This window comes from Meleagris gallopavo, chromosome 5 (genome assembly GCF_000146605.3).
Source record: "Meleagris gallopavo isolate NT-WF06-2002-E0010 breed Aviagen turkey brand Nicholas breeding stock chromosome 5, Turkey_5.1, whole genome shotgun sequence".
NCBI classification, from domain to species: Eukaryota; Metazoa; Chordata; class Aves; order Galliformes; family Phasianidae; genus Meleagris; species Meleagris gallopavo.
This window is the reverse complement of record NC_015015.2, coordinates 47186550-47200015: the sequence shown is the minus strand read 5'-3', so window position 1 is coordinate 47200015 and position 13466 is coordinate 47186550. Positions and strand designations below refer to the sequence as shown.

The following is a 13466-nucleotide window of genomic DNA, read 5'->3' as shown; positions in this document are numbered from 1 at the left end:
TGCCTGATTGCTCTTACCTTATTAATGTAGCCTGCTCACATACTTTCTAACTCCTCTAGTATCTTCTTTCACATTACTTTTAAGCACTGGTCTTTTTGCCTCACGGAGGTACTTGTGATACTTACTTTCTAGTGAATTTGGGGGGGAAAAAGATACAAAACAAAATCCTGATACTGAATATCTTTCAATCGTCAGGTAAGGAAAGTAGATGCGTACAGTTAGCTAACTACTGAAAGGTAAGCATTTAAGCTGTTTTTTTTACAGCTGTCTCCCATCTGTAAAATGGAGGATGGGAAGAGACAATCAGCAGCTGTAGAAAGAATGTTGAAAAAGGAGTCTTGTGTTCGCTCTAGGGCTTCAGCGGCATGTACTTAAGACTAGTACCACTGATTGATAAGGATTAAAATCTCAAAACATTTCTCCTAAAATCAGAGGCATTGGAAAAGATTACTGAGAAAAAGTATGATCACACAGTTAATAGCAGTATAATGGATATTGTACATTTTGAGGTTCACATGTTGGTATCTAGAAAGCAAAGCACTTTATTTTGCAATATACATATCTTTGTTTTGTGTAATGCAGATACGGACACTTCAGTTTTTGCAATGTTTAATTTTCAGTGAAAGAGAAGGAAGAATTTTGCAAAATAATTTTTATTAAAAAAGAAAAACTGGAATTTAATGATGCATACCTAACACTTGACATGTCATATAAATGTTAACTGACCCTCTACTTGTTTTTTCTTTCTGTAGGCTGAAGAGTTATTTCTGTGGGTACCTAGAAAACTGTTGATGACAGTTGAGTCAGCTAAAAGCTCAGTATTAGGTAAGATATTAAGGAAGTTCTTAAGTAAGAAGTTTGAGATCATTAAATTTAAATCTCTTATTTAGCAGATCTACTATACCACAGGACTTGATTACCTTCACCATCAGGGTTGGCATATCCAGAAGCTTGAACATAGTGGAAAAAATTTCTGTTTCTGGCTGAGCACACTGGGTGTATTTGATATTCTAGAAGCATGTGTATTACTTTGAGCACATTATGTAGCTAGTACAGTGTTCTGTGGATAGTGTATCATGCAGTTTCTACAGTACTGCCAGTTGAAATGTTCTCAGACACTAAATATTTTTCTAGCTTCATGTCTTCTACCATATGATTGTATGACGTGTTTACTCAAATAACTTGTTGCAAAATAAAATGCAAGTGGCCAAATATTTTAGAAAGCTGAAAAACTCTTCTTGGTTGAGAATTCTTACTTGTCATTTCAGAATTTTAACTTAAAGTGAGTGTAAGGTGATGTTTTCCATGGCTTGTTAATTTAGTGCCTCACCTTTCTGATTAATTCAGGTTCCTTGTATTCTCAAGATCGAATTCTACAAGCCATGGGCAATATAACATTGGCATTCCATCTTCTTTGTGAGCGAGCCAATCCCAACTCTTTCTGGCTGCCCTACATCCAGACTCTCCCCAATGAATACGATACTCCTCTCTACTTTGAAGAAGATGAAGTGCAGTATCTTCGGTCAACTCAGGCCATACATGATGTTTTTAGCCAATATAAAAACACAGCCCGACAATATGCTTATTTCTACAAAGTTATTCAGGTAAGCATCTTAAATATAGTAAATAGTATAGTTCATCTCATGATTGAAAAAGGTGTGAAAACAGTGATGCTTAATAATAGAGAAAGCGTATTATTCTTAAAAGGTTTGAATCACTGAAGGAAATTCCTGCTGTTTTTTTTGAACTGCTGTTTAAAAATTTGCAGTTCAGTATGTTTATGAATATATAAGTATGTATTTAGCTGATTAAGAGAAGTGGTTACTGCCCTTTGTTTGACATTGTTGAGATTTCTCCTGGAACACTGTACATTCTTGGGTCCATAACACAAGAACATTGACAAACTGGAGTGAGCGCAGAGCAGAGCTAAGACCTCACTTGTTTTAGCCCTTTTTCTGTGCAAGAAGAGACACAGGGAACTAAACTTGTTCAATTTGAGGAGATAAGGGGAGGTCCAATTATTGCTTTCAATTTTTCCTTCTGCTAGCCAGATTCCAGAAGTTTCCCTGTGAGTAGCTGGGCTCAGTGGCCTCCAGAGTTCTCATACAACTTGTTCCTTTGATTCATTGAAAGATGTAGTTTACAGTAATCAAAGCAGAAACATAATTTTTAATTGATGGAAGATAATATTGTGTACGTAGCCTTTCCAATGACTGTGGTTTACCTGTAGTTTTCCCTTCTATTTAACATAATAATTTTGATTGGTTTTAAATACATAACCACATCTGGTAACAATTTGAGTGTAGAGAGCCTGTGAGATTCTTGAACTATTAAATAATGATTTAAATTGAGCTTTTAAGATAGAACTGTTACTCTGACTGTCTTGATATAATGTTGTAGGGGAATAGTGATGTGTTGTTGTTAGGGTCAGATTCAATGTCCAACCATCCAAAGCTTGTTGTGTCTGTGTAAAAAACATAAATGAGGCGTACTGAATTTCCACAGATGCGCAGTCTAGAGAGAAGGTTTTTTGACCATAGGAGAGGTCAGAAAACACGGAACAGTTATGTTCTCCTGTAACATTATCAGAGTAACATTACTGAATTCTTCTAACTGCTCTTCATGGTCTTGCAATACTTAATCAGATAGCTAATCTGTGGTTAGTTCTACCAACTTCCTAGCACTATTGCAGCAGCACTAGTCAATGTGAGAAGTTATATGATCAGAACAGTAAGAAAAAAATACGCAGTTCTGCAGAGAAATGAGATCTAGGATTACACTCCGGCTTGGGTCTGCTGTGTGTCCAGTCCTTCTGAACATCTTCTCAGTGATTGAAGTGATTGATGAATGTATATTAATTGATACTAAGGTGATACAAACAACTTAGGATGTTTATAGAATACTGTGATGTAATTGCATGCCACGTATTATGTGGGAAAAGAGCTTGAATGTTTGACAAAATGTTTTTTGCCCATCTGTTTAAGGATGGCAAATTTATTCTATTTCTCTTATTATTTCTTAAAGCTAGTCAAAGATAATTTGTATACCATTTAAGCTAATGTCATCAAAGCAGTGTTTCACTAAATAATTCATATTTGGTATCAAGAGCCATACTGTTGATTGTTACGGTAAGAGGAGCTACAGTTTAAGCAAAGAAAATAACGTAAGTAGGATGACTTCAGAGGCAGACTGTCTTTGGAAACCTGATGATGATTTTCTGCATGTGTAACAAGCTTTTAATAGTCTGTACTCTTGCATTTTCTGTGTTATCAATTACATTGAAACTGGTATGGTACTTCACAGTCTGCCCTTGTGGCTTGACAGTCAAGAGTGAAAATTGTATTCTGCATTGCATTAAACATGGCATAACAAGCTGGTCAAAAGTGGTTCTCCCACTGTATTTAGCATTGATGCGGCTTCTTCTGGAATATTGCATACAGTTCTGTGCTTCACAACTCAAAAAGGATGTTAGGATACTTGAAAGCATCAAAGCTGATACTGATGGCAGCAAACCTGGTTAAAGAGCTGGAAGATGTCCTGTGAGGAGCGGCTGAAGACACTGGGTTGGTTAAGTAGAGAAAAAGAGACCTCATTGCTTTCTCTAACTTCCTGAGGAGGAGAAGGGCAGAGGGAAGTGCTGATCTCTTCTCCTTTGTATTGGTTGACAGGACACACTGGAATGGCTGAAAGCAGTAAGGTTCAGACTCGGCATCAGGGGAAACTTTACCAGGAGGTTAGTTAGACACTGGAATATGCTTTCTAGAGAGGTGATTGATGCTCTCTGCCTGTCTATGTTTGAGGCATTTGGATAATGTGTTCTTAATGACACGTTTTAAATTTGGGTCAGCCCCAAGATAGTTTGACAGTTGATCTTGATCCTCGTAGGGTCTCTTCCAACTGAAACTGTTCTATTCTGATACTTTTGAAACCAGTATAGTTCAGCTTCATCTGCTGTAATGGATACCTTTGTGGAAATAGTTTTTAAATACATTATGTTCTTCTCTTTAGACTTTTTATTCATATACCAAAGAAAAAAAAATAGTATGGTAGCATTGTCTTTCACATGAAATATTAAACATACAGGTTCTGGTCATTTGTGATTTAAAAAAAAAATCTATACCAAATGTTTCTTAACCTCCTGACAAATACTTTTTGCATAATATATCTACTATTTTAAACTTAACATGAGCATGAACATGGATCAAATAGGAATCATGTGTTTTATTTACTTGTTCTTTAGAAACTTGAGTAGTAATATTTACTGGGTAAACATTAGGTACCTTCTGATTATTTGGTGCCGTGCTAGGTAACCACAGTTTCAACTGAATACTTCCTTACTAGTATTCAGTAAAAATGTCACATTGGAAAGATGGATAGATTTATCCAGGACTGCCAAGTGAATGTACTAAGTAGAAATCAGTGCTTTTGATGAAAAGTAATGGGAAAGTTTTAATACTACTTGATCACTGTTTCTACTCTCAAAAATAAAAGCTTACAATGTTTGAAATAGTGAAGAAAACAGTGCACAAGGTGCCTCCTTTTTTTCCCTAAAACAAAGTATCGCTTTCATTATTCGGGAAAAAGAGAATTTTTGTATCATGTTGCATGCACTCTTATTTTATAAACAAATTTGACTGAAAAATAATAGTATGAAGGGTAACGTGTTGTTTGGAAATTCAAGAACATATGGAAAAGGGAAAAAGTGGTGAAAAAGATTCATCATGAAAATGAAAAGAAGGCAAAGCAGAACTGTTTTTTTAAGAAGGGCAGAGCACTCCACAAGCTTTATGAAAGTGAACATGAGACTTTTGTGTACCATTTCATTCAGTACTGCTACATTCGAGTAAGCATTTTAAGGAAAGCTGGTGCTTGTAACCAGAATTTTGATTCTCCTTCAGGTGTGCAGTCTTAGTGTTTTTTTAAACATTTTAAATATCCATTTTGCATTACAGAAATCTTATATTTGCTTTCTTGATGGTTTGTTTTACCACAGGAAATAAAGCAATAGAATCTTGAAATAAGAGGCTTTTTTTAATATCTAGAGACACTAAAAAAGGGATTAAGTTGTGAACTCAGAATATTTAAAGTACTCTGCAGAATTTTTAGTCTGCAAAATGTCTCTAATGACTAGGGGAAGAAAAGGGTTAAACCATTTAAGTGCTTCATTGTCTTTCCATATAGGATTGCTAGACTGTTATTAAAATAATTCTGTTTCTGATACATGTGCAGATTTAAACAACTTGACAAGTGCTGGTCTGTTTTATTTCACTACCTTGTCAGCAGTGGTGGATTTCTCAGAGCACTGTAGTTCTAACTCTTTCTCAAAGTGATTAGTCCAGATACACATGAAGAATGGGCAGATTTATGCATTTCACAGCTGTTGCAAGCCAAACTGTGGTCTGGTTTGATAAGCAGAAACAGGTGTGATGTTGAGTAGACAAAAATAAACCTTTGAGCATGTTAGCCAGGGTCTATAAACCACACTGACACCTTTCTAAATGTATGTAATTTGATAACTGAAAAATAGTTGAAAGTTCTTGCAGATGTGCCTTAAAGGTGTATTTAGCCTCTGCATTGCTATCAAAATACAGCAAATGGTCAAAGGAGTACTTTCATCATAGCAGATTCATAGTTCTGAGTTTTTGTAGTTTATTCCAAAGTGGAGTTTAGTAAACTGCAGGGTTCTCTTTTCCCTGGGAAGGTACGTGTGTGACTTTCATTAACATTTATGGGCACATAATAATGGGCATAGTGAAGGGTGAATAGAGTCCAAATATTTATGGCTTCATATTTTAAAAATATATATATTGTAGGTTGAAATGTGGTATAATAAGCACAAGAGGGAGCCATATAGTTTACAGACATTCATAGTAAGATTATATTTGTAAAGAAAATAAATGCTTTGAGCCTTTAAAAAAAAAAGTATGCAGTGGTTTTCCTGTTTTACTTTTTCTCACAGCTGCACCTGGATGACTGTTTGTAGTCTACTAAAGAGAAACTTTTGTAAATCAAAACAAGACGTGGAATGCTCCTAGAGCAGATGGAAGTACCACAATACTATTTAATCATTTTGGACACTGCAAATGTTGTTCCTGTTGAACTCCACGTGGTTGCTGATTGCCCAGCCCTCTAATTTGGCAAGGTCTCTCTCCAAAGCCTCAAAGGAATTAACAGCTCCTCCCAGTGTAGTGTTGGCTGCAAACTTACTTAGTGCATCTTCAAGTCTTGTATCCAAGTCATTGATGAAAGCAAAGTACCATTTCTATATTCCAGAAGGGCAGGAAGGAGGACCTTGGGAAATACAGACCATAGTGGAAGGACTAATCGTGGAAATAGCATAAATTCACAAGTGGAAAATAAGGCTTGACTAACCCAATAACCTTCCATGCTGAAATGACTGGCTTGCTAAACAATGGGTGGGTAGTGGATATTGTCTGTATGGAGTTCAGTAAGGGTTTTGATGCTGTCTCCTATTAGACCTTCATGGAAAAAGAACCTGTTGGAGTATGGGCTGGATGAGAAGACTGGGTGGTAGAGTGAGAACTGGCTGAGCCCCTGTATGGTTGTAATGAGTCCAACAAAGTCCACTTGGAGGCCAGTGTACCCCAGGGGTCAGTACTGTTTCAGTGCTGTACAACATTATTAATAAATGTCAGGAAGAAAAAATTCAGTTGGAAGGGACCTACAAAGATCATCGTGCCTAACTGCCTCGCTGCTTTGGGACTAACCAGAAGTTAAAGCATGTTATTAAGAGTGTTACCCAAATGTCTCTTGAACACAGTCGTGGAGCATCAACCACCTTTAGGGAGACTGTTTCAGTGTTTGACCATGCTCACAGTTAAATTTTCCCTAATATCCAGTCTGAACCTCCCCTGATGCAGTTTTGTGCTGTTACTACATGTCTTGTCATCAGTGACTAGGGAGATGAGTCTGCGATCTCCTTCTCTGCTTCCCCTCATGAGGGAGAGAAACAGTGAGCAACTCTGCCTCCTTTTCTCCAACACAAAACAAGATTGTTCTCAATCTCTCCTTGTTGGATGTGGCCTTTTTATTACCTTTGTTGCCCTCCTCTGCACGCATTCAAGTATCTTAAACATCCTTTTTATTTTGTGGGACTGCACACAATATTCAAAGTGAGGCTGCACCAGCAGTAAATATGGAGGGAATTACCTCTTTTTGAGCAGCTGGCTGTGCTGCGTTTAATGAATTCTAAAGCGCAGCTTTCATCGTTTGCTGCTAGGGTGTGCTGCTATCTCATGCTGAGACTGCTGTAACCAGGTCCCTCTCTTCCTGAGCCCTCCTTTCACATGTGTTCACCATTACTCTGTTCCAGGTGCAGAACTCAGCACCTGTGTTGAATTTCATTTTGATACTTGCCCAATGTTCCAGACTATCTAAATTCTTCTGTGAGGTCTCTGTTCCCTCCAGGGACTTAGCAGCACCTCCTTGTTTAGTGTCATCAGCAAGTGCACTAAGGATGTGTTCAACTGCTATAAGTTCATTGATAAAAATCTTGAACAAAACCAGCTCTAGAGCTGAGCCCAGGGGAATGTCACTAATGACTGGCCAGCAGCCAGGTGATGGGGCACAGAGTGCCCTCAGCAAATCTGCTGATGACACAAAATGGGAGAAGTGACTGAAGCACCAGAGGGGTTGCACTACCATTCAGAAGGAATTTAACAGACTGGAGAAATAGGCTGACAGGAACTTCATAGGTGATCTGTGAATGTGCTTGGGGCCAAGTTGAACACGAGCCAGTAATTTGTCTTTGCTACGGTGGGCCAGTGGTGTCCTGGGCTGCATTAGAAGTGTTGGCAGCAGTGTGAGGGAGGTGATCCACTTGGCAGATAGGAAGCTTGGTCTGAACATCAGGAAATACTTTTTTACTATGAGGGATGACTGAGCATTGCTTCTCTGCAGTTGCCCAGAGAGGCTGGGATCTCCAACCTTGGAGAAAGTCAAATGATATCTGGACGTGGTCCTGGGCAATCTGCTCAGGTTGTCCCTGCTTAAACAGGGAGGTTGCACCAGATGAACCCAGAAGTCCCTTCTCATCTCCACCATTCTGAGTCTGAAGCTAGGACCGTTCCTCATTTGGCTAATTTGGCCATTTGGGTGAATGGAATAATGCTGGAAATACCTGTTGCTCAAACCGTAACCTGTTGCACTTAAGCCATAGCACAACTCTTTAAGTAATTTGTAGCAAAACCTTTAAAAATATGTAATAACATAAAGAAAATTAGCATTTGTTTGTAAAGAACTTGTAACTGTATGTATTTTAATAGCTGGCTCTAAATTTAGAAGTAATGTCAAGGTCCAGGTGCTTGCAAACAGCTACCTTTTTGTAACCTGGTAGAGACAAAGGGTTCTTGTTGTGGATTAAATTAATTCAGTCATGCTTTCATTACGTATGCATTCTTCTTAACTTGTTAAACTGTCTTGCTTAAAAGAAATGTTAACTTAGTTAGGAAGCAGGTTTTCCTTCTTGCCAGTAAACTGAGGTGCCTTTAATGAAGTAAAAGTTAAAGTACAGTGTATCCTGCCAGAAGGTTTTTCTGGCCAGTAGAAGTTAACTTATTAAGAAATGCCAATGACAGGATCTCCTTTCTCTAACTTACTCTTGCATAAGGATAGCGTAAAAATCAGTGAATAAAGAATGATTGTCAATTAATAAGTAAGAATTTCAGAGTTAAGCTGACTGGATAAAGCCAGTCTTGCTTTATTTCTCCATACTGTTTCTAATCTATGCTATTCTAATAATATTAATAAATATTAATAAATATTAATAAAAATATAATTCTAATAATGTGTGTGATTTTCCAGGTCAGTGTCAAGTAGAATGTCTGGTCTCACTCTGTACTTAGCTTTAAGATACAGCCATTTAACTTTCAGGTGTTAAATAATGTTTGAGTTAAATGCAGACAAATATACTAACTTATAAAATGCTCTATTCAAGCAAATGTTTGGATGTTGGGTTTTTTTGTTTTTTGTTTGTTTGTTTTGTTTGTTTGTTTTGTATTGGTATAATAGATACAGAGTATTTTAATGCTTCTACAGAGTTTAATACGCAGCCAAAAGTAAATGTATTTGGAAACAGAATACAATTTTGATCACGTAGCAGCCAATCCTCAGAACTCTGTTTTTTCTCTCATTTAATTTATACTCATTGGCATGCCAATCAAACAGTTTTTTTTTCAGAAGTAATGTCAATGTCACTAGGAAAAAAAAAAAAGGCACTGTTGTAAATTCTGTATCTTTCCCCTTTATTTACTTATCTGCTATAAATGTCAACCATAGGAGAGATTTAAAATTTAATTGTGTGGGCAGCTACAGAGGTATGATAGTGTTGCTATTTATATTTGCTTTGTCCAAATTTCAGCAGCTGAGTTGTTCTGCTTGATCAATAATAAATCAATAGTCAGTTAATGATGGAATATATTTATGCTTTTCTGTGTTTTTCATCTCTGTAAGGGCCAAAATATTGTATTAATCTGTTTTGCTGGCAGCAAACTGAAGATCGATTGTTTGCTTGTACTGTACCATTCAGTGTATTTACTGTAAGGTGGTTTAGACTTTGCAAACCTGGGCCAATTTCCTGATATATATATTTATGTGTGTGTGTGTAATGTGTGTATATATATATATATATATATATATATGTATGTGTGTTTTTTTTTAATGTCACTTCTGGTATATCCCACTCCTGGCTATGGTGACAGTAACAGCACATCCAAGGGCTTTGTTGGACCATTCCTGTGGCCTCTCCTCTCTATGAGAGAAGCAGCTGCAGGCTTTGCTGGCTTATGTGTGTCTAAATTTGTCTTGGCCAGATGAAGAGCTCAAGACCTTGCAGGGGTGGGAGGGCTCCTTCCTTCTTCCTCCGTTCCCTCCTTGCCTCCCACCGGAGCATGGCGACAGCTTTGGGCTTTGAGCCAGCCGGACACAGGAGGAGGTGTTGGGCTGTTTGGGCAGCATTTGCTCCTCAAACAGCTGTTCCCTAGCTCCTCCAAGGAAAAGGTGGCAGGCCATATGGAGGCATCCTGTGGTCCAGATTCAGCCGATGGGTGCCAGTTGGACCGTGCTGGCCTAGATGAAAATGCAGGCACATCCTACGTGGTGTCTGTTATTTTTTAACAGCCAGAATGTTTTAAAATTGGATGGGGACAAGGCAGGATAAAATATATCTTTCGGTTTGGATGTGGATCTCATCTTTCTTTGGACATTTGTGGTTAAGATCAAATCAGTAGGTTTTAATTTATTTTATATTCTGAATGGTTTGCATTCATTTGTGATCTATATCATTTACTAGCCTAAATGCCCTCTTTCCTCTAGAGAAACAGAGATGTACTTCAAAGTTTATATGCCAGCACTAAGCAAAATGCGTTTCTGCACAGTTTAAACCACATTTGGGAGGAATAATACGTTTTCTTGTTAGTCTTGTGGTCTTTAAAGGCTTTTTTTATTTTTTGAAGATAGGGTTCTCAACCACCCTCCTGGTTGAGAATGCAGATAAGCAACTGTTTTTACAGCCAATAGCATGTAGAGCCTTTTTTGTTTTTCTGTTTGCTTTTCCATTATTTGCTTTTATTCCTATTTTTTAACCAAGTTGCACTTTCTGGGGCAGTTGAGTTTATCCCCAGAGATGCTGCCTGTGTCTTTTGTGGAAGTGAGTGCCTCAGTAGACACCGAAAGATCATCATGCACTTGCAAGTATACTTTCTCATATAAAGTTTGTACTTAATGTGCAGATTTAATATTTTTCCTGATATAACAGCAGTTACAAATGTTCCATAAATTTAAAATATGATAACAAGCTGAGGTTTCTTAGAATGGAATACTCAAAGGATGTATTCTTTAAGCACTACAAAATTATACAGGGGACTTATCTTTGTTAAAATTAGTAATTTAACTAAATTACAAAGTGGATTATCCTCTTCAGTCAGACTCAGTGCTAATACTCCACACAGTAGGAGATTGATATGTTGCTAAGTAAACCAAAGTTTATTTTCTTGTACTATCGCTTGAATGTAACTTGAAGAGGAAGTGATAAGTTTTTAGTTTTGTATGTCTGCTATAGTCCCAGTACAACTGGCTCCAGGACTTAGCCTCTCCAATATGCGGTGTCCCTTGTGCAGTACAGTAGCTTAGTTATCATGGTCTGAACTGCCACAAAAGTGGTCACTAGTAGGATTTACCTGGGAACTTGAGTAGCTGATTCACAGGTGCCAGAGCACTGTCCATACTGTGTAATGTTAATGCTTGTTAGAAGAGGAGCGGTGGTGAGTAGGAAGTATTGTCCCTGACTTCCTGAAGCAGTTCACTTCAGGCTTTCCATCAAAGCATCTTATTTGTGGTCTGTGATTCAGTGAATCAGTAATGGAGGTTTGTGATGAATTTGAGCATGAAGCATCATTATCTTGCACTAGATAAAATGAACAAGGTAAACTTTGAACTTCAGGCGGAGTCTAAAGAGTAAATAAGTCCCCATATGCAGACGTAATAAAGTTTCCTCACAAAGGTCTGTAGCTGTCTTACTGTAACTGCATGAAGAACTACAGTCAGACTCTGTCAATCTCAGGCTCAGCACGAACACAAGACATGTTTCGTGAGGCCATTTACCAAAGGAGGTATAGGCTTAGTGCATCTGAGGGGTGACTGGGGGGCTGCCTCATTGTGAAACAAGCCCATTCTCACCCTGTTTGCTCTCCTCTTCATTCCTTCAGCCCCTGGGGATCTGCATTTAGCTCTGTGAGGGGACAGGAAAAGACAGGAAAAGGTAGAGGAAACTTGGTCACTATTTTGTGTCATAACTAATTGGCTCTTATTTGGGAAAAGATAAAGAAATATCCTGTATTTCGTGAAGTGGATGTTAAAAAGTCAGTCACTGTCTTGCCTCCATTTAATAAAGTACCTGCAGGTTTGTAAGCAGGATACTGGTTTGCTGTTGTTTGAAAATGTTTACTGTGTCTTCTGTCAAACAGTAGTGTCCATTTTGCATATGAGATGGGTTGTTGGTCCTTCAGGCACTCTAGTTAGTAGCTGATGTCATGGTTGAGCTGTCTGTTATGCCGCCGCTTTCTCATCAACTAAGCACAATTTTTTTTTCAGGTAGAAGGTACAAAAAAATAGATGCTTCAGTTAAATTCCATTGCACCAGGAGGAGTCATTCTAGTCTGCTTCCGCTACACGAATCCCATAATAGTGTGGAACAGTGCTTTCTTGTGTATATATTGGCAGAAAGTAAATAAAAATTGCTGACATAAAGAATAAGCAAGACTGTTACTTAGATTTAGTAAGTTTCAGTCCTGCGATACATCTTTAATTTTAGGATTAGATTTTGTGGAGTAAGATTGTCTTTCTTCCATAAGAAAAATCATGCAACAGTGTACATTTGTAGATCTAATTCCTAATGCTTAATGAATCAGGCTGTTTGAAAATTCCAAAGCATGCCTCTGTAGTTATAAAATGTTATTACAAAGTAAAATAATCTTTAGCTTTTTCTCCTATCCTGTATGGTGAACTGGCTTTCCCTTGTTAGGTTAGGCAACATACTTCCAATGGAAAAAAAGAACTCTTGTTTCCCTGTAGATCACTAGGATCCTCCGTTCTGAATTCTTTATTTTACTTAGCTTTAGGGCAGTTAAATCCTCAGCTGCTCCACAGAGAGGAGTTTCTCTTCAAGGCTGCTGCTTCAAAGGATTTCCAGAACTAGGAAAGGGACAGTAACCAGCAAATGCTGACAGATCTTCCTGCTTCTGGCCCTGAAAGTGTGTGTGTGGTGTGTGTTTGTGTTTTCATACACCTACACATTGGCCCGAAACCATCAAGTAGCATCCAAGGCTCATAACAAAATCTCCCCGTGCTAATGAGTACACTGGAAAGAGGGGAGAATCTGTAAAGAAGAGGAGGAAATAAATTGTTTGGTCAAAAGGAACAAACCCTTGGGCTTTTTGTTCAAAGGAATTACAGTTAACAGGGTGGAAGCTTAAACTGTTTTTGGCTTTAACTTGGTTTTGAGTACTCTTAGTGTTTTAGTTCGGGGTTGCTGGGGTGGGGAGTGATATCTTCAGTATAATCTCAGCACTTGATATGATGCTTTCTCAACATAGAAATGGAGCTGTTTCTACTTTAGCAGTGCACAAGAGGTTCTTGAGAATATTGAAATCTGATTTAGTAATATTGATACACAGATTGTCTGTTACTTTTCCTTGGACTTGTGTGTACTCGAAACGTCCTTCACAGAAGTTCAACCACCTATGTATTTATAAACACATGAAACTTATTCATGGGTCTGTCACTACTTGAAGGATGTGTTCAGTGTTGAGTTAAAATGCAGAAAAGTGATTTAAACAAGGACTGTTTTCTAGTTAGGTATTGCAGTAGAGTAGTAGATTACTCAGGTGGGCGGCTTATCTCAACTTAGAGGTGGTGTCTTCCAAAAAAATGAAAGAAAAAAAAAGAACAAA

The 13466-nt window shown here is 37.9% G+C and overlaps 1 protein-coding gene and 1 long non-coding RNA gene across 2 annotated transcripts in view; both read left to right on the top strand.

Moving 5' to 3' along the window:
- Positions 1-13466, top strand: part of SETD3 (SET domain containing 3, actin histidine methyltransferase) — a 37650-nt gene that overhangs the window by 5010 nt on the left and 19174 nt on the right. Inside the window, exons 4-5 of the mRNA XM_003206713.4 lie at positions 753-825; positions 1348-1604. Coding sequence (XP_003206761.2) covers positions 753-825; positions 1348-1604 — 330 coding nt within the window. The remainder of the gene's footprint in view (positions 1-752; positions 826-1347; positions 1605-13466) is intronic.
- On the top strand, positions 1612-13466 carry LOC109367874. Its single transcript, XR_004159975.1, has 2 exons — positions 1612-3563; positions 3669-13466. It is a non-coding gene; the product is annotated as an uncharacterized LOC109367874 (long non-coding RNA).